The following is a 19,686-nucleotide window of genomic DNA, read 5'->3' on the forward strand; positions in this document are numbered from 1 at the left end:
AATTAAGAAAGCGATTATTTCCTTAGAGAGGCATCAGGGTAGAGTCACACAAACTTACATCTGAATCTTAGTTCTGTCACTACTATAGCTTGGTATTTAACTTTTGGGTTTTCATTTCTTCATCTTTAAAACAGCAATCTCTCCCCACCAATATCAGAGGACTGCTGTTTATAAAATATGTAATATACGTGTAAACATATCTGTATGTAATAATGTAAAACCTCTATCATTGAGTCTAGTACACAGTAGGCACTATCCAAGTGTCTCCCTCATGGGTTCCTTATTTTTCTTTGTATTCACTAATCCTTTACCATGACCAAAATGACGACTGGTATTCAAATTATACATTTCTTGACTTGATTTTGACAGCCCAGATCAAGCCACCACCTTAATATACACCTTCAAAATGTGGAGTTCCATACAAATACCACAAGGCCAAATTCTAACAGTTTACACTTAAACTTTTTCCCTAAGAAATATTCTACATGTTCCTCGAGCCTCAAAATCTGCACCTGTAGTGATAAGAATGAAATGATAACACACTTATACTGGTAATAACAGCTCACTTGGTCCCTCTTTTCCATAGCCACTGTGGAATGCAGGGAGGAGCTGAGAGCTCACTCTAGGGTTCCAAAAACCAAATGCAATTTTTAAAAATCAGAAAACAAGGGGCACGTGGGTGGCTCAGTCAGCTGAGCATCTGACTCTTGGTTTCAGCTCAGGTCATGATCTCAGGGTTGTGAGACAGAGCCCCACCTCAGGCTCTGCACTCAGCAGGAAGTCCGCTTGAGATTCTCTCCCTCTCCCCTCACTTTTGCACTCTCTCTTCAAAATAAATCTTAAAAAAATAAAAAAGAAAAGAACTTAAGACAATTCATTAAACATGAAAAATATTAATCTTCAGATTAAGGGGGTCTACCAAGTAAGTATACCACTATGGAATTCTAGAATATATGGAATATTTTAGAAGATAAGCTTCCAGAGATGGAAGAAAATTAATTTCCTAAAGGAAAACAAAACTGAGGCTAAATTTCTACATCTCATAAGCAACAATGGATGTCAGAAAAAACAGAGCAATGACTTCAAAGCTCTGAGGGAAATAACCTGCAACCTAGAAGTCTATACTCAAATCATCACACAAACATGAGGGAAGAACATCAGAAAGCATTAAAGTTTATTTGCCATGTACCCTTTCTCTCAAGATGTTACTTGAGAATAAACTCCAACAAAACAAGAAAAAAAAAGAAAAAATCGGGTGCCTGGTGGCTCAGTCGGTTGGACACCCAACTCTTAATTTTGGCTCAGGTCATGATCTCAGGTTCATGGGACTGAGCCCTGCATTGGCTCCACATTCAGCACAGAATCCCGCTTGGGAATCTCTTTCTCCCTCTCCCCGTCCCCCCACTCTCTCTCTCTCTCTCTCTCTCTCTGGCTAAAATAAATAAATAAATAAAATTGGAAAAAATAAAAAAGGAAGACTAAGATCAAAGATCACTGGAGTGGGTCCAACTCAAAAATGTAAGGAAAATCTCAAGAATGCAGTTGTGCAGACAGCCTAAAAAACAGTTAATAAAATGTGAGCAGGGTCTTGATGGGCTAGAATGTGTATGACTGAGCTTGGGAAAAAGTGAGATAATAATAAAGACAGACAAGAAAGGAAGAAGATTAGAATCGCCAAGAAAAAAATTGTATAACAGGGGCGCCTGGGTGGCTCAGTCAGTTAAGCAAGCATCTGCCTTCGGTTCTGGTCGTGATCTCAAAGTCCTGGTATGGAGCCCCACATCGGACTCCCTGCTCAGTGGTGAGTCTGCTTTTCCTTCTCTTGCTCTCACTCTCTCAAATAAAAAAAATCTTAAAAAAAAAATTGAGAAAGGAATAGTCTAAATATGAAATAAAAATATGACTGGAGGGGCAGCTGGGTGGCTCAGTTGGTTAAGTGTCTGCCTTTAGCTCAGGTCATGATCCCAGGGTCCTGGGATCAAGTCCCACATCCGGCTCCTTGCTCAGTGGGGAGCCTGCTTCTCCCTCTACCTGCAGCTCCCCTTGCTTGTGCTCGCTCTCTCTCTGACAAATAAATAGAAGCTTAAAAAAAATATATGACTGGAAATAACTGATACTTTCAAAAAAGAACAAACTTTTTCTTCATTTTCTCCTTTGAACAGCCCAGGGTCCAGCACATTAAATCTTCAGGGTAAAACATATAAACCCAGAAAACAATACTTGGCCTGACAATGAATAATATTTACTTAGCTATAGTAATATAAATGCTGTTTATGGGCTTTTTCAGTTTTAGAGAGAACCTATGGCCAGACCATAAAAGGCTTGGTGGTGTTCTGAGGACAGTATGCAGAGGTTAAAATTTTGACAGGTGAAACTGAAGACTATATCTTATAGAAAGGTAGGGATGCTGCTGAAAATAGGGGTGCCTGGGTGGCTCAGTCGTTAAGTGTCTGCCTTCAGCTTAGGTCATGATCCCAGGGTCCTGGGATCGAGCCCCACATCGGGCTCCCTGCTTGGTGGGAAGCCTGCTTCTCCCTCTCCCACTCCCCCCTGCTTGTGTTCCCTCTCTCATTGTCTCTCTCTCTGTCAAATAAATAAATAAAATCTTTAAAAAAAGAAAGAAAGAAATACTGCTGAAAATTAACAAAACAAAAGACAGAGGTTGAAGAGCACTTCTGGTAATTAGAAAGTTACCCAACTTGTAATGGGTTAATTTGTGTCTCCTCAAAACATGTTAAAGTCCCAACTCTCAATACCTGTGAATATGATCTTATTTGGAAACAAGGTCTTTGCAGTTGATCATGATAAGATGAGGTCATCAGAATGGGCCCTAATCCAATACAACTGGTATACTTAAGGGAAAAAAAAAAGCACATTTGGGGCACCTGGGTGGCTCCGCGGTTAGGCGACTGCCTTCGGCTCAGGTCATGATCCCAGGGTCCTGGGATCAAGCCCCACTCAGGCTCCCTGCTTGACGGGAGGCCTGCTTCTCCCTCTCCCACTCCCCCTGCTTGTGTTCCCTCTCTCACTGTCTCTATTAAATAAATAAATAAAATATATATAAAAAAAAAGACATTTGGACCCAGAGACAGACATGCATAGAAGGAAATGATGTGAAGTCACAGGGAGAACACCATGTATAAGTCAAGGGATGCCTGAGGCTACCAAGAGCTAAGAGAGGGAAGAACAGATTCTCTCTCTCAGCCCTCAGAAGGAAGCAGCCCTGGTGACACCCTGATTTTGGACTTCTAGGCTCCAGAACTGTGAAATAATAAATTTCTGTTCTTTGAACCACCCAATTTACAGTACCTTTGTTATGGCAGCCTCAGGAATCTAATACACAAAAGAAGGAAAAAAAATAATATAAACAACAAATTGGAGGGCAGAGGATGGTGAGGTAAAAATCCTCATTATTCATACTGGAGAAGCAGAAAATCAGGTAAGGTGACTTTTTTAAAAAGGTTAAAGAAAGAAACAACAATATAAGTGTATTATCTAGCTTTATAAATGGAGATCATCAAAAACCAGTCTTGGGGGGCCTGGGTGGTTCAGTTGGTTAAGCGTCTGTCTTCAGCTCAGGTCATGTTCCCAGGGTCCTGGGATGGAGCCCTGTGTTGGGCTCCCTGCTCAGCGGGGAGCCTGCTTCTCCCTTTCCCTCTGAAGCTCCCCGTCCTTGTGCTACCTCGTTCATATTCATTCTCTCTCTCAAATAAATAAATAAAAGCTTAAAAAAAAGTCTCAAAAACAATTAAAGCCTATCTCAGCAGAGTGGGATAGGGAGCTGAAGAACATGTTTATTTCAGGCTCTTTTGCAGTATTTTCTTTATAACCTTGTATATGCATATTACAGTAAGAATTAAAATTTTTTTAGTTATAGAACATGCATGGTATAATCTTACCTTTACAAAAAAAATTATGATAACTGAATTTTTAAAATGGGCAAAGTACTTGAATAGACATTTCTCCAAAGAAGATATCCAAGTGGTCAATAAGCAGATGAAAAGATGCTCTCAACATCACTAATCACTAAGGAAATGAAAAGCAAAACCACAACAGGATACCACTTTACACCCATTTGTATGCCTATTATTAAAAAATGAGATATTACCTCACACCTGTCCAAATGGCTAAAATCAAAAACACAAGTAACAACAAGTGTTGAAGAGGATGTGGAGAAAAAGGAACCCTCTAGCATTGTTGGTGGCAATGCAAACTGGTACAGCCACTGTGAAAAACAATACAGTGGTTCCTCAAAAAGTTTAAATTCCTCAAAAAATAACCCTATGATCTGGTAATTGCACTTACTGGGTATTTAGCCAGGACATACAAATACACTAATTCAAAGGAATATGTGTACTGCTATGTTTATAGCAGCATTATTTTATATATATATGTATTTTAAAGATTTTATTTGACAGAGAGAGAGAGACAGCGAGAGCAGGAACACAAGCAGGGGGAGTGGGAGAGGGAGAAGCAGGCTCCCCGCCGAGCAGGGAGCCCGATGCAGGGCTAGATCCCAGGACCTTGGGATCATGACCTGAGCCGAAGGCAGACACTTAACGACTGAGCCACCCAGGCGCCCCTATGGCAGCATTATTTACAATATCCAAATTATGGAAGCACCCCAACAGTCCCTGATACATGAATGGATAAGGAAGATTTGGGGTGTGTATGTACACACGTACACACACACACACACACACACACAGAGGAATATTATTCAGCCATTAAAAAAAGAATGAAATCCTGCCATTTTCAAGGACATGGGATGGAGCTAGAGAATATAACGCTAAGCAAAGTAAGTCAGAGAAAGACAAATACCATGTGATTTTACTCAAAAGTGGAATTCAAGAAACAAATGAGCAAACGAAAAAAAGAAAGAGGGAAAAACAAAGAAACAGACTCCTAACTACAGAGAACAAATTGATGGTTACCAGAAGGGAGGTGAGTAGGGAGCATGGGGGAAATAGATGATGGGGAATAAGGAGTGCACTTGTGATGAGCGCAGGGTGATGTATGGAAGTGATGAATCACTATACTGTACACCTGAAACTAATTTAACACTCTATGTTAACTATATTGGAATTAAAATTTTTTTAAAGATTTATTTATTTATTTGACAGAGAGAGAGAGAGAGAGAGAGAGACAGAGAGAGCAGGAACACAAGCGGGGGAGTGGGAGAGGGAGAAGCAGGCTTCCCACCAAGCAGGGAGCCCGATGTGGGGCTCGATCCCAGGATCCTGGGATCATGACCTGAGCCGAAGGCAGACGCTTAGTGACTGAGCCACCCAGGCGCCCCTGGAATTAAAATTTTAAAAAAATAAATGAATACAAAAAAAACCCAAAGTAAGTGCTGGTGAGGATACAGAAAAATCAGGACCCTTGTGCAGTATTGATGGGACTGTAAAATGGTACAGCCACTGTAGAAAACAGTATGACGGTTCCTTAAAAAAAAAAAAAAAAAAAAAAAAAAATCCCTGAACATGGAATTAATGACCATCTGGTCTAGCAATTCCACTTCTTTTTTTTTTTTTTTTGAAAGATTTTATTTATTTATTTGAGACAGAATGAGAGAGAGAGAGCATGAGAGGGGGGAGGGTCAGAGGAAGAAGCAGACTCCCCGCTGAGCAGGGAGCCCGATGCGGGACTAGATCCCGGGACTCCAGGATCATGACCCGAGCCGAAGGCAGTCGCCCAACCAACTGAGCCACCCAGGCGCCCTAGCAATTCCACTTCTAAGTACCTACCCCGAAAGAACTGAAAGCAGGGACTTGAAGAGATACCTGTATACCAATATTCTTATGGCATTATTCGCAATAGCCAAAAGGTGGAGAAAACTCAAATGTCCGCCAAAAAGATGAAGGGATTAATAAAATGTAGTATATACATAGAATATCATTCAGCCTTAAAAAGCAAACTGTGATACATGTTACAACATGGATGAAACCTGAAGACCTTACACTAACTGAAATAAGCCAGACACAAAAAGATGAATATTGTAGACTTCCATTTACATGAACTACCTAGAGTAATCAAATTTATAGAGACGGAAAGTATAATGAATGGTGGTTGCCAGGGGTTGGAGGAAGGGTTGGAGGAATGGGATTTATTGTATAATGAGTTGGTTTCAGTTGGGGATGATTAAAAAGTTCTGGAGATGGATGGTGGTGATGGCTGCACGACAACGTGAATACACTTAATGCCAATGAATTGTACACTTAAAAATGATGAAAATGGTAAATTTTATGTTCTGTATATTTTACCAAAAGAAACAACAAAAAAGAAATATATATACAAACACATTAACCTATAAAATCTTTTCAGTGCTGCAGAGGTTCTCATGCCTCACTCTAGTCATGACCTCCCACCTCCTATTAAGGGAACCATTAGTCTGACTACCATCATATCTCATCTTCTGGTAACTGAACTACATCCACTTTTTCTGTGTCTGGCTTCTTTCACTCAACACTATATCTCTAAGATTCATCCATATTGTTATGTGTAGTGGTAGTCTGTTCCTTTCTATCGCTGAAAAAAATTCCATTATATGACTATATCACAATTTATATTTATTTATTCACCTATTTTTGGACATTTGATTATCTCCATTTTTTAAGCTATTACAAATAAAGCTTCAGTGTACATTTATATGCAAGTCCTTTTGTAGACATCCATTTTCATTTCTCAACGGTAAATATGTAGGAATGGAACTGTAGAAAATACCCAACAGTTTTCCAAAGCTGTAGTGCTGGTTTACACTCCTACTTAAAACTTGGAGCAATGGGAAGGTTGAATAACAAAAATCCATGTTTCCTTATTAATACAAGTTACTGAATACTACACATAAGACAGAGTATTGCACTCTTTGTTCCATGCATCAGTTCTTCAACAAGTATGGAGATCAGGATTACTGTGCTCTACTCACAGAAACTTTAATTCAACAAGGGAAGGGTGACAGGGCACAGACTTCGGTCTTTTTTTAAAAAGCTCTTTTTTTAAATATTTTTTAAAGGATTTTATTTATTTGTCAGAGAGAGAGAAAGAATGAGAGAGCACAAGCAGGGGGAGCAGCGGGCAGAGGGAAAAGCAGGCTCCCTGCTGATCAGGCAGCCTGACATGGCACTGGAACCCAGGACCCTGGGATCATGACCTGAGCCGGAGGCAAACACTTAACCAACTGAGCCACCCAGTGGCCCCTTAAAGAGTTCTTTAAGTGATTCAAAATCATGACCAGTTTGACAACCACTCTCTCAAAGGATAATTATAATGTTTTTAAACACAAAAATAAGCCAGTCTTACAGCTTCGAAATAAAATGGAGTGGCAGAGAACCTGATTTTAGCTTTATTTTGTGAGGACACTAACTCTGGTGACAAAGCCTCCTTGCAGCTCTGGTTTTATTTCTTACCTTAGTTACTTGAACTGCATCATCCATCACCACTCACTGGAATTCCATAAATAATTTTTTTTTTTTTTTGGTGTGTCACCCGCAATTAGCAAAGGAAAAAACCTTTAGAAAAACAAAACAGCCCAATTTAGACCCACGGATTGTTCCCAGGGAGAGGAATACACTCTAACAAGATGTCTCATAGAGCTCCATCTTAAATAATCCAGATCCCTAAAGAGGTCATGGGAACTGAATTCAATGAGAAATCAGGTCTTTCCAGGGAAGGCAGTACTCCTCCTCTTATCCCAAAACTAGGACTATTCTACTGCACTGTTCCTCTAGGGGACATCTGGCAATGACTGAAAATACTTTTGATTGTCCTGCTTGGGTTTTGTTTGTTTGTTTGTTTTTAAGTAATCCAGGTGATTCCACTGTGCAGTCAGGGCTGAGAACCATTCTCCCACCCATTCTTCTGGATCTCATCCTTTCTTCTCCATCTATCTTCAGCCTCGGTTCTCTTTAGAACCCCAGATCTATGCATACCCTTGTCTTCTAGACTTGCATATCTCACAAGCACCTCTGATTCAAATAACCAACACTCAAAGAAATATGTTATTTTATTTTATACCTGTTCCCCTAATTGCTTATCCCAGTGGATAAAAATCACCACCTACCCCAGGAGTCAGCCAACTTTTTCTATAAAGAGCCACACAGTAAATATTTGGCTTTCCAGATAATACAGCCTCTGTCACAATTATTTAGCTCTGCTGTTTTAGCACAAAAGGAGCCACAGACAAGTCTGAGCATAGATGTAGTCTAACAAAGCTTTACAAACACTGAAATTTGAATTTTATGTAATTTCCCCATGTCCATGTCATAAAATATACTTCTGATTTTTTCAACCACTTCAAGAGGTAAAAACAGTTCTTTGTTTCTGGGCTGTGCAAAAGATATCAGCAGGTCACAGTCTGCCAGCTCTGATCTATCCCCTTGCCCAAACCAGAAATCCCAGTTGTCCCAATTCCTTCCTTTCTCTTAGTCAGCGGAGTCCATCATTACCTCCAGCAAAGTACTTGTCACAAACTATTGCAACTGTTTATGGCCTCCCTCCACAGACAGTAAGATCCTTGAGGTTAAAAACTATGTCTTAATAATATTCATAGAGGAGTGCCCAGGTGGCTCAGTCAGTTAAGCACCCAACTCTTGATTTTGGCTTAGGTCATAATCTCAGGGTCGTGAGATCCAGCCCCAAGAGGCTCCATGCTAGGTGTAGAGCCTACTTAAGATTCTCTCTCTGCCCCTCCCTGCTCACTTTCTCTCTCTCAAAAAAAATTGTTAATATTCATAGAGCTCAGCAGAATTCCTAGAACACATACTGTAAGCAATCTACAAAAAGGCTCTTTTGGGGGCTCCTGGGTGGCTCAGTCAGTTAAGCATCTGACTTCAGCTAAGGTCATGATCTCAGGATCCTGGGATTGAGCCCTGCGTCTCCCTCTGCTTCTCTCCTTGTCTCCCCCCCCCCCCCCGCTTGTGTGCTCTCTCTCTCTCTCTCTCAAATAAATAGAATCTTTAAAAAAAGGAGGGGCTCTTTTTTATTATTATTTTTTAAGTAATCTCTACACTCAATGTGGGGCGCAAACATACAACCCCGAGATCAAGAGCAGCATGCTCTACTGACTGAGCCAGCCTGCACCCCAGGCTCTTTGTTCCTAAGTCTTTCCCCTAGTTCAAAACAGAGAAAGTTAATGGTATACCTTACAAATTTGACTTTTTCCTATTCTAAGAGAGCAGTTTCTTTTTAGTTTAGCTTATTCTTGAACTTGATAATAGTAAGGTTTAAAAAGACAAACACCAAATTTTATTTTTATTTTTTTTAAAGATTTTATTTATTTATTTGAGAGAGAGAGAATAAGAGAGAGAGAGAGCATGAGAGACGGGAGGGTCAGAGGGAGAAGCAGACTCCCTGCTGAGCAGGGAGCCCGATGTGGGACTCGATCCCGGGACTCCAGGATCATGACCTGAGCCAAAGGCAGTCGCTTAACCAACTGAGCCACCCAGGCGCCCCAAACACCAAATTTTAAAAAGCATTAAATAAAGGCCCAGGCAAACATGGATCATATACATTATTAAGTATAAATAATAATGATCATTACTATTCAATGACTTAATAATTACTTAGTTTCTGTTTTCTGGGAGTTTTTTCTGCTTTTCAAGGCACAGATGTAGTCTGCTTAGATCTTTGAAATAATCGACTTGGTCAAATCTTGGGAGATGCCAGTTCCGTGGCTGATTACCAATTAGAGATAACCAGGCACATGAAAAAGCAGCAGCTCAACAAGGATCAGAATAATAACCATTTATTAAGCGCTTATTACGTCAGGCACTGTATCAAACTGTATAATGTACATTTAACATTATCTCTGAAACAAGTACAGGAAATAGATGCTTCATTTTGCAGATGAAAAACTGTGGCACAGATCAGTTAAATAACTTGTCTGCAGTCAAACTGGTAAGTGGCAAAGATAAGACTCAAATCTAGGGATACTGATTCCAAAATCTATGCTCTCACTCCCTGGTTGAACAGGGCCTCTAACCAATGTACATCAACAGCCATTTGAGAAAAGGGCTTCCCTCCAAAAGGAGCTAAATGGAAAGTTTTGAAGCCCTGTTTGAAATGTATCATAACTGTCATATAATTACAAAACTCCTAAATATGGTGCAATGTACACAGCCAGTGAGACTTTCTAATCACTGTCTAACTGAATAAAATAAACTGGAAGAGCCAATTCCTTGATATAGCAGAATCTCCTACTCCAAAGATGGGAAACAAAACCTTGTGGCAAATTAAGGAGACACTGCCATGATTTCATTTCCTACTCTTAATAGAATTGCCAGTGCCAGGAAGTCTCATGCTTACTATAGCAACCACTGGTCTTGCTATTCACCAAGTTTCTGCCTTTTTGCTTCCTCAGGAAGTAGACAGGAAAATCACGCTCCTGATCTCCTTTTTAAAGAGGAGCTGCCATTTAAAAATAGAAATTAATAAATGAATATGTAAAACTTAGTTTTATGGTTTGGCCGACATCCAGTATCTCTGTATATTAAGCTCAATCTTTAAAGCACAGAGTCATCTTTTTTATCTTGCAACACAGCAATCTAGGAAATGTACTTAAATCTCCAGTTACTATAATCTAGAAATGCTGGAGAAACACTAACGTACTTTGAGAAGCTTAGCTAAGTTCTAAGAAAGTAAACAAAACTGCCAGTGGCATGAGACAAAATGTGAACCAGAGCTGGGGGGCATCTAGCTGGCTCAGTCAGTGGAGCACATGATTCTTGATCTCGGGGTTGTGAGTTCAAGCCTCACATTGAGGGGTAGAGATTATTTTAAAATAAAATCTGGGGGCGGGGCTGGGTGGCTCAGTCATTGAGTGTCTGCCTTAGGCTCAGGTCATGATCCCAGGGTCCTGGGATCGAGCCCCACATCAGGCTCCCTGCTCAGCGGGAGGCCTGCTTCACCCACTCCCTCTCCCCCTGCTTGTGTTCCCTCTCTCGCTATCTCTCTGTCAAATAAATAAACAAAATCTTAAAAAATAAATCAAATCAAATCAAATCAAATCAAATCTAGGGGCACCTGGGTGGCTCAGTCATTGAGCGTCTACCTTCAGCTCGGGTCATGATCCCAGGGCCCCGGGATTGAGCCCCGCATCGGGCTCCCTGCTCCACGGGAAGCCTGCTTCTCCCTCTCCTACTCCCCCTGCTTGTGTTCCCTCTCTCACTGTGTCTCTCTCTGTCAAATGAATAAATAAAATCTTTAAAAATAATAATAATAAAATAAAATCTAAAAAAGAAAAAACCCAAAAAACAAAAAACAAAAGACAGAGCTGGAAGTATGAGCAGACTTCTGTATTGGCCCCAGAAACATCTGTGAAGACATTTGAATAAATAAGGCAAATAGAGGAAAAGGACACAGGAAGCAGGCTCCTGAGAAAGATGGGAAATTGGATCTAAGACCTCTTGCAAAACTGTGGCCCTGAAAGGACTATGCTCTCAATGAAAATCTCCAAGAAAAAATCTACCTGCATAAACAAGACCAGAAAGTTTGTCTACCTCAGTTTGAGCTGGCGGCAAGAGGAAGAAAGGCTCCTTTGACAATCTGAAACCACAGACATATGCTTCATATGGATTTGAGGTCTAAATTTACTTTATCTTATGATCCAGGACCCACTTCCCCTATGGGAAATTAACAAAACTGACCTGTGCCAGTGATGCCACTAGACATCTTTAGTACAAACAAAAGTAAACCTACTGTGGAACGGCAAGCCCTCAACACAAAATGCACAGAATTCAGAAAACAGAACAGTCTCATAAAGACTATAAAATGAGTTTAACAATGATTAAGATAAAAGCATCAAAACCATAAGGAAGGGGGCACCTGGGTGGCTCAGTTGGTTAAGCGACTGCCTTAGGCTCAGGTCATGATCCTGGAGTCCCCGGATCGAGTCCCGCATCAGGCTTCCTGCTCAGCGGGGAGTCTGCTTCTCCCTCTGACCCTCTTCCCTCTCATGCTTTCTATCTCTCATTCTCTCTCTCTCTCAAATAAATAAATAAAATCTTTAAAAAAAAACCATACGGAAGGCATAAAACACTATAAAAGAAGAAAATGGAACAACCAAATGGAGCTTCCAAAATATAAATATTCATTGAAATCTAAAATTTTATAGACAGGTAAACCACTAGAAAAGACACAGCTGAAGAGAGATTTAATAAACTTGAAAATATATCTGAAGAATTTATCCAAAATGCTGCACAGAGAAATAAATATACCCTGACCTAGAAAAATAAGTGCAGAGCTAAAAGTTCTAAAGCTGATTATAAAATTTACATAGAAATGAAAAGAACGTAGAATAGCCAAAACAATGTTGATTTAAAAAAAGAGAGAAATAGCTGGAAGAATATATGAGTTCAAAAAGTAAGGCCACTTTGCACTCTTTCTCCCTATAATCCAAACCATGCCAACAAACTTCAGCAAATTAGGAATTATAAAAAAACTTTGTCAACTTGATAGAAACTGTCTGTGAAAAACTAAAGCTAATGCCACATTTAATGGTGAAATACTGAATACCTCCTCCCAAAATCAAGAACAAGGCAAGAATACCCACTTTACCATTTTTATTCAACATTATATTGGAGGGTCCCAGCCAGTGCAACAAAGCAAGAAAAATACATTAAAAACTATCTATGTTGGGGGCGCCTGGGTGGCTCAGTTGGTTAAGTGACTGCCTTCTGCTCAGGTCATGATCCCAGAGTCCTGGGATCGAGCCCGGCATCGGGCTCCCTGCTTAGCAGGAAGCCTGCTTCTCCCTCTCCCACTCCCCCTGCTTGTGTTCCCTCTCTCTTGTCTCTCTCTCTCTCTCTGTCAATTAAATAAATAAATAAAATCTTTAAAAAAAACTATCTATGTTGGAAAAGAAACAGTAAAACTATATTTACAGAGAACATGATCTTACAGATAGAAAACCTTAAGAAGGGAGCGCCTGGGTGGCTCAGTTGGTTAAGCGTCTGTCTTTGGCTTGGGTCATGATCCCAGGGTCCTGGGACCAAGCCCCGCATCGGGCTCCCTGCTCTGCAGGAGGCCTGCTTCTCCCTCCCCCTCCCCCCTGCTTGTGTTCCCTCTCTTGCTGTGTCTCTGTCAAATAAATAAATAAAATCTTAAAAAAATAAAAAGTCTACAGAAGAGTTAGAAAAAAAATAAGTTTAACAAAGTAGCAGAATATAAAGTCAACACAAAATAAACATATACATAAATATCAATTGCATCTTTATATATTATCAATAAATAGTTGGAAATTGAAGTATCTTAAAATACCATTTATAAGAGAATTTTAAAAACACACAAATTACTGGGGATGAATATTAACAAGAGATGTACAAGACCCGTACTCTGAAAACTACAAAACACTGCTGAACTTACAGAATACTTAAATAAATGGAGATACATAATCTGTGCATGCATCAAAAGACTCAGTGTTGTTAAGATGTCCATTTGTCCCAAACTAATCTACAGAGTCAATGGAATCTCAAATTCTCAGGTTTTTAAATAGAAATTGACAAGCTGATTCTACAATTTACCTGAAAATCCAAAGATCTTATAATAGCCAAAACAATTTTGATAAAGAAAAAAAAAAAAGGTTGGAAGACTACCTGGCAGTAAACAAGAGTATGCTATGGGTGTACAGACAGATATAAATCAAAAGAATAGATCAGAGAGTCCAGAAATAGAATCACGCATATATGACCATTTGATTTTCTACAAAGATGCCAAGCCAATTCAATGGAGGCAGACAAATCTTTCTAGCCCCATAAGTAGGGCTAGAACAAGAACAACTGGATACCCATATGGGGAAAAAATGAACTTTGCACCTTATTCTCATGCCAAAGGCAAACATTAACTTGAAAGGATATTAGATCTGGACCTAAATGTAACAGCTAAAAGCATAAGAACACATAAGAAAAAAAACTTCACAATCTTGAGACAGTGTATTAATTTGATATTACTGAGTAACAAATTACCACAAAGTTAGAGGTCAGAAGTCCATGGCTGGATTTTCTGCTAAGGATCTCACAAAGATAAACCTCAAGGTGTCGCCAGGTTGTGTTCTCATCCGTGCTTAGGATCCTCTTCCAAGTTCACATAGTTGTGGCACAATTCAGCTCCCTGCAGCTATAGGACTAAGATACATGTTTCTTCGCTCCTTCTCACCCAGGAGCAACTCTCCACTGCTACAGACCATCTGCAATCTTTGCCATGTAGACCCCTCCATTTTCAAAGCCAGCAACGGAAAAAAACTTCCCTCTTGCTGAAATGTTTCAAATCTTTTGAATTCTCCTGGCTGACTTCTAGACCCAGATTTTAAGGGTTCGTGTGATCAGGTCAGGTCTATCTGTATAATCTCCCCTTTAACCGACTCAGTCAACTAATTAATAACTTAATTACATCTTTAATATCCCTTTTGCCATGTAATATAACATAATCACTGGAGTAACATCCCATCATACTCATTGATCTTGCCCACACTCACAGGAAGGAAATAATACAAAAGAGTGCAGGTCCCTAAGACCCCTGAGGTCTTCTTAGAATTCAGTCTACTACAGATAGACAAAGACTTCTTAGACTGGACACAAAAAACATGAACTCTAAAAAAAAAAAAAAAAGTGGTCAATTTGGACTTCATCAAAATTACAAATTTCTCCTCTTTGGGAGACACCATTAAAAAAACAAAACAAAACAAACAAACAAAAAAAAAACAGGCGTACCTGGCTGGCTCAATTGGAGGAGCGTATGACTCTTGATCTCAGGATCATGAGTTCAAGCCCTGCATTGGTTATAGAGATTACTTAAATAAAACTTTTAAATTTTAAAAATTAAAAAAACAAGCCACAGGCTGGGAGAGAATATTTATAATATATATACATACATAATTAATGATTGTATCCAGAATATATAAAAAACCGTTACAATTCAAGCATAAGATACTATTAACAAATAATCCAACAAACAAATGGGCAAAGGATTTAAGATGACATTTCACAAAAGCACATATACAAATGGCCAATAAGGACATAAACAGATATCGAAGGTAGGATCACTAGTAAACATCACTAATCACTAGGAAAATGCAAACAGAACCATAATGAGACACCTATAATGGCTAAAAAGTAAAAGGCCGACATGCCAAGTGTTGGTGAAGATGTGGAGGGAATGAAACTCTGGCACATTGCTGATGAGAATGTAAAGTGTAAAACGACAGAAAACAATTTGGCAGGTTCTTATAAAATTAAACATACACTTAAACCATAAAACCCAGCAGCAATTCTACTTCTAAGATTTACCCAAAACAAACAAAGACCTATATCTAAGCAAAGACTTGAACACATATGCTCCTAGCAGATTTATCCATAAGGGAATCAAACTAAAAAAACCTAAATGCTTATTAACATATGGAAGATAAACTATAGTATATTCACACAATGGAATACTTCTCTTCTAAGAAACAAAGGAATTGACTACTAATACACCTAACAACATGGATGAAGGTCAAAAATATCATGCTCACTCTTAACCTAAGCAGCCTGAGGTGATCTCTGAAAATGGTTCACTATTCACTTGACCCAGAATACTCTACAAAATTATGCAATCAAGAAGTTCAAATCTTCGTGTTCACTTTAAGAACACACGTGAAACTGTCCAGGCCATCAAGAGTATGCATATCTGAAAAGCCACCAAGTATCTGAAGAATGTCACTTTGTAAAAGCAAAATGTGCCATTCCATCAATACCATGGTGGAGGTGGTAGGCATGCCTAGGCAAAGGGTGGGGCTGCACACAGGGTCCGTGGCCCAAAAAGAGTGCTGAATTTTTACTGGACATGCTTAAAAACGCAGAGAGTAATGCTGAACTTAAGGGTTCAGATGTTGATCCTCTGGTCATGGAGCACATCCAGGTGAACAAAGCCTCCAAGATGCAGCGTAGAACTTAAAGAGCTCATAATCAGATTAACCCATACATGACTCTCCCTGCCACACCGAGATGCTCCTTACTGGAAAAAGAGCAGGCTGTTCCTAAACCAGAAGAGGAGGCTGCACAGAAGGAAAAGATATCCCAGAAGAAACTAAAGAAACAAAAAGTTAAGGTCCAGGAGTAATTTCTGCATAAAATAAATGCAAATACAATTAAAAACCAAAACCCAAAAAACATCATGCTCAGTGAAAGAATCAAGACAAAAGGGTACATACTATATGTAACAATGTAGAAAAGACAAATGTAGGGGCTTCTGAGTAGCTCAGAACTCCAACTCCTGGTTTCAGCTCAGGTCATGATCTCAGGGTCATGAGATCGAACCCCTGTGTCAGATTCTGTATTCAGCATGGGGTCCGCTTGAGATTCTCCCTGCTTCCCTCTACCTCTGCCCTCCCCCCACTCACACGCTCTCTTAAAAAAAAAAAAAAAAAAGACAAATGTAATCTGTAGTGACAGAGAGCAGATCCCAATTGCCAGGGGCCCAACAAGGGGATGGAGAGGAATAACTGGGAAGGATACAAGGGAACTTTTTGGGGTTAAAGAAATGATTATACTTCAATTAAGTTGATTTTTAAAAAACAATCTCATTAATATTTGATATCCTGAAGACACACCTGCAATACAATCTTGCCGAGTATTCATAACAAACCCAACATACAATGCAAAAGATGAGATAAAACAGAAGCTAACAGCTAATTAATTGCTATTTAAAAGTCTATATATTAGTGTTATACACCATATTAATAGGAAGCAAAACACATGATCATCTCAATGCAGAAAAAGCATTTAAAGTCAGACACCCCTTCATCACAAAAATACTCACAATGCTCACAGTGCACAACACCATCCACTATGCGTTTTTTATGTTTGTCATCTCACAAATCCACAAATTTACCCACTTTTCCACAGATTCACCATGCATTACATACGTTAGCACTTTCTGGAATGACCTCATGTACAGATCAGCAAGCATCATCTTCCTTTTTCTGGATATATCTCATTGTTGATTCATTAACACTGAACTAATAGCCAACAGCACTTTATGACTGAACAAAGCTTACCTAATGTGCATGTGTGTCACACACACACAGATGGATGCATATGTAAGTATACATACATGTTTGTGTATGCTCTATTCACTTAGAGGGCCTAGGGCAGCCATACCCCAGTAGAACAATCATACCTAGCATCTAGACCTGGTTTCTAAATACCTCCTCCAATAAAAGGAACCACTTCAATTCCTGGTGAAATGACTGATTTCAGGGCTGGGGCAGGAAAAGTACAGGAAGAGACTGGAACATCTTGTACCACAAATCAGGAAGGGAAGTGATCAAAGAATAAGAGAACATGTTAAAAGGATACAGGAGCCAGCTTGAAGCCAGAGGCACCCACTAGCCAAATCTGGGACAAATTTAGCATCAAGGTAACATGACAATAATACATAATAACTCACTGAATAAAACAGAAATGCATAAATACATATGAATTTAAGTTAATACATAAACGGGGAAAAGAGGCTTTTCCTTATAATGATACGTCAATTGACAAATGTGAAAGAAATTATAAAATTAGAAAAATCATCATTTGGCAACCATTGGAGTAATAATCCCGCCAAGAAATACCAATGATGCTAAAACTAGTGGGGGAAAGCTTGATAGGGAACGAGGTATTCACATGGTCTCAAAGTGCTTCCTCCTCACAAAGTATTTACTGGCCACAAAGGAAAAAATAGGTAAATTTATAGTAGAGAAAACCAGCAGACTCTATCTTAATCAAGTGATCACGATTAACATAAGAAACGAGACACATAGAAACAGTGTACCTCCTGACAAAACAAGAATACAGCACCATTTACGTGGTATTCCTGACAAAATGCACATTCTGAATCTAGCACCATGAAGAAACATCAGGCCCAAACTGAGACATAATCTTCAAAATAATTAGCCTATGCTCTTCAAAAATACCAAGATGATCAAGTCAAAGACAGGACAACAAAATTTACTTGTGATTCTGAACTGGATCCTTCTGTCTACAGGTTATTATTGGGACAACTGGTAAAACCTGAATGGGATCTGAGGACTAGCTGGTACTACTGTATCACTGTTAAGCTCCGGATTTTAATGGATGTATTGTGGCTACATGGGAGAATGTCCCCATTTGTAGGAAATACACACTGAAGTATTCAAAGCTGATGGAGCATCAAGTGAACAACTTACTCTCAAACGGCTCAGGAAGGGAAAAGGCTCTTTGTACCATTACTCCAACTTCTCTGTAAACTTAAAATTATTTCAAAATAAAGGACAAAATGCAATATTAACAAAAAAGCACATACCAATGTCTCAGGATTATGAAACATAATTCTTCAGTAAAATTTCTGGATAGAGCTTTCCGTGCCGATAGCGCTCTCGCAAACATGGTGAACGTTCCTAAAACCCGCCGGACTTTCTGCAAGAAGTGTGGCAAGCACCAGCCCCACAAAGTGACACAGTACAAGAAGGGCAAAGATTCTCTTTATGCCCAGGGAAAGCGGCGTTATGACAGGAAGCAGAGTGGCTATGGCGGGCAGACTAAGCCGATTTTCCGGAAAAAGGCTAAAACTACAAAGAAGATTGTGCTGAGGCTTGAATGTGTTGAGCCCAATTGCAGATCTAAGAGAATGCTGGCTATTAAGAGATGCAAGCATTTTGAACTGGGAGGAGATAAGAAGAGAAAGGGCCAAGCGATCCAGTTCTAAGCTTCATATTTTGTTAATATTACGAAGACAATAAAATCATGAGGTTATGTTCACTTCAAAAAAAAAATTTCTGGATAGAAAAGTACCCCATTATTCTCACTTTTTTTTTTTAAGATTTTATTTATTTGACAGAGAGAGAGAGAGTGCACAAGCAGGGGGAGTGGCAGGCAGAGGGTGAAGCAGGCTCCCCACAGAGCAGGGTAGGACTCGATCCCAGAACCCCGGAATCATGACCCAAGCCAAAGGCAGTCGCCCAACCAACTGAGCCATCCAGGCACCCCTACCCTCACTTACTTTTACTAGCTTTTCTAATAATATATCTCATTTTTTTTTTTTTAAGATTTTATTATTTATTTGACAGAGAGAGACACAAGCAAGAGGAGGAGGAGAAGCAGGCTTCCCGCTGAGCAGGGAGCCCGATGGGCTCAAGCCCAGGACCCTGGGATCATGACCTGAGCTGAAGGCAGACGCTTAACGACTGAGCCACCCAGGCGCCCCATATCTCATTTTCATAGCATTTCCAAAGAGAAATTTCTGTGATGATGGAAATGTTCTACATATATGCTGACCAACACACTAGCACCCAGGGCTGAGGACTATCATATTGGAAGTACAGGACTAGAGAACAGTAGTAAAAGCCATAAAAGATTAAAGAACTTTTTCATTTAAAAAATAGTTTTAATACTAATTAAATTTTAAAACTAAGTTACTTTTTCTATGCTTGTTGATAGACTAATGACCTATATTTTCCAAAATTCCTGTTTCCAAATTTCTTAATCAAGTCCGAGTATCTATTAGAAGTAACTGCCTACTCGGGGCACCTGGATGGCTCAGTCGGTTAAATGTCCGACTCTTGATTTAGGCTCAGGTCATGATCTCAGGGTTGTGAGATAGAGCCCCATGTCAGGCCCTGTGCTGGGCTTGGAGCCTGCTTAAGATTCTCTCCGGGGCAACTGTGTAGCTCAGTGGGTTGAGCGTCTGCCTTCG

The 19,686-nt window shown here is 39.7% G+C and overlaps 2 protein-coding genes across 6 annotated transcripts in view; one reads left to right on the forward strand and one right to left on the reverse strand.

The window, feature by feature from the left end:
• PTPRA (protein tyrosine phosphatase receptor type A) overlaps nt 1–19,686 on the reverse strand; it is a 159,295-nt gene that overhangs the window by 105,476 nt on the left and 34,133 nt on the right. The window lies entirely within an intron of this gene.
• LOC118357246 (60S ribosomal protein L36a-like) lies at nt 18,355–18,752 on the forward strand. Its single transcript, XM_035728810.1, has one exon. It carries the CDS (start codon nt 18,379–18,381, stop codon nt 18,697–18,699), a length of 321 nt encoding a protein of 106 aa, XP_035584703.1. The 5' UTR covers nt 18,355–18,378; the 3' UTR covers nt 18,700–18,752.

The sequence above is a fragment of the Zalophus californianus genome, chromosome 8 (genome assembly GCF_009762305.2).
Source record: "Zalophus californianus isolate mZalCal1 chromosome 8, mZalCal1.pri.v2, whole genome shotgun sequence".
Classification (NCBI taxonomy): Eukaryota; Metazoa; Chordata; class Mammalia; order Carnivora; family Otariidae; genus Zalophus; species Zalophus californianus.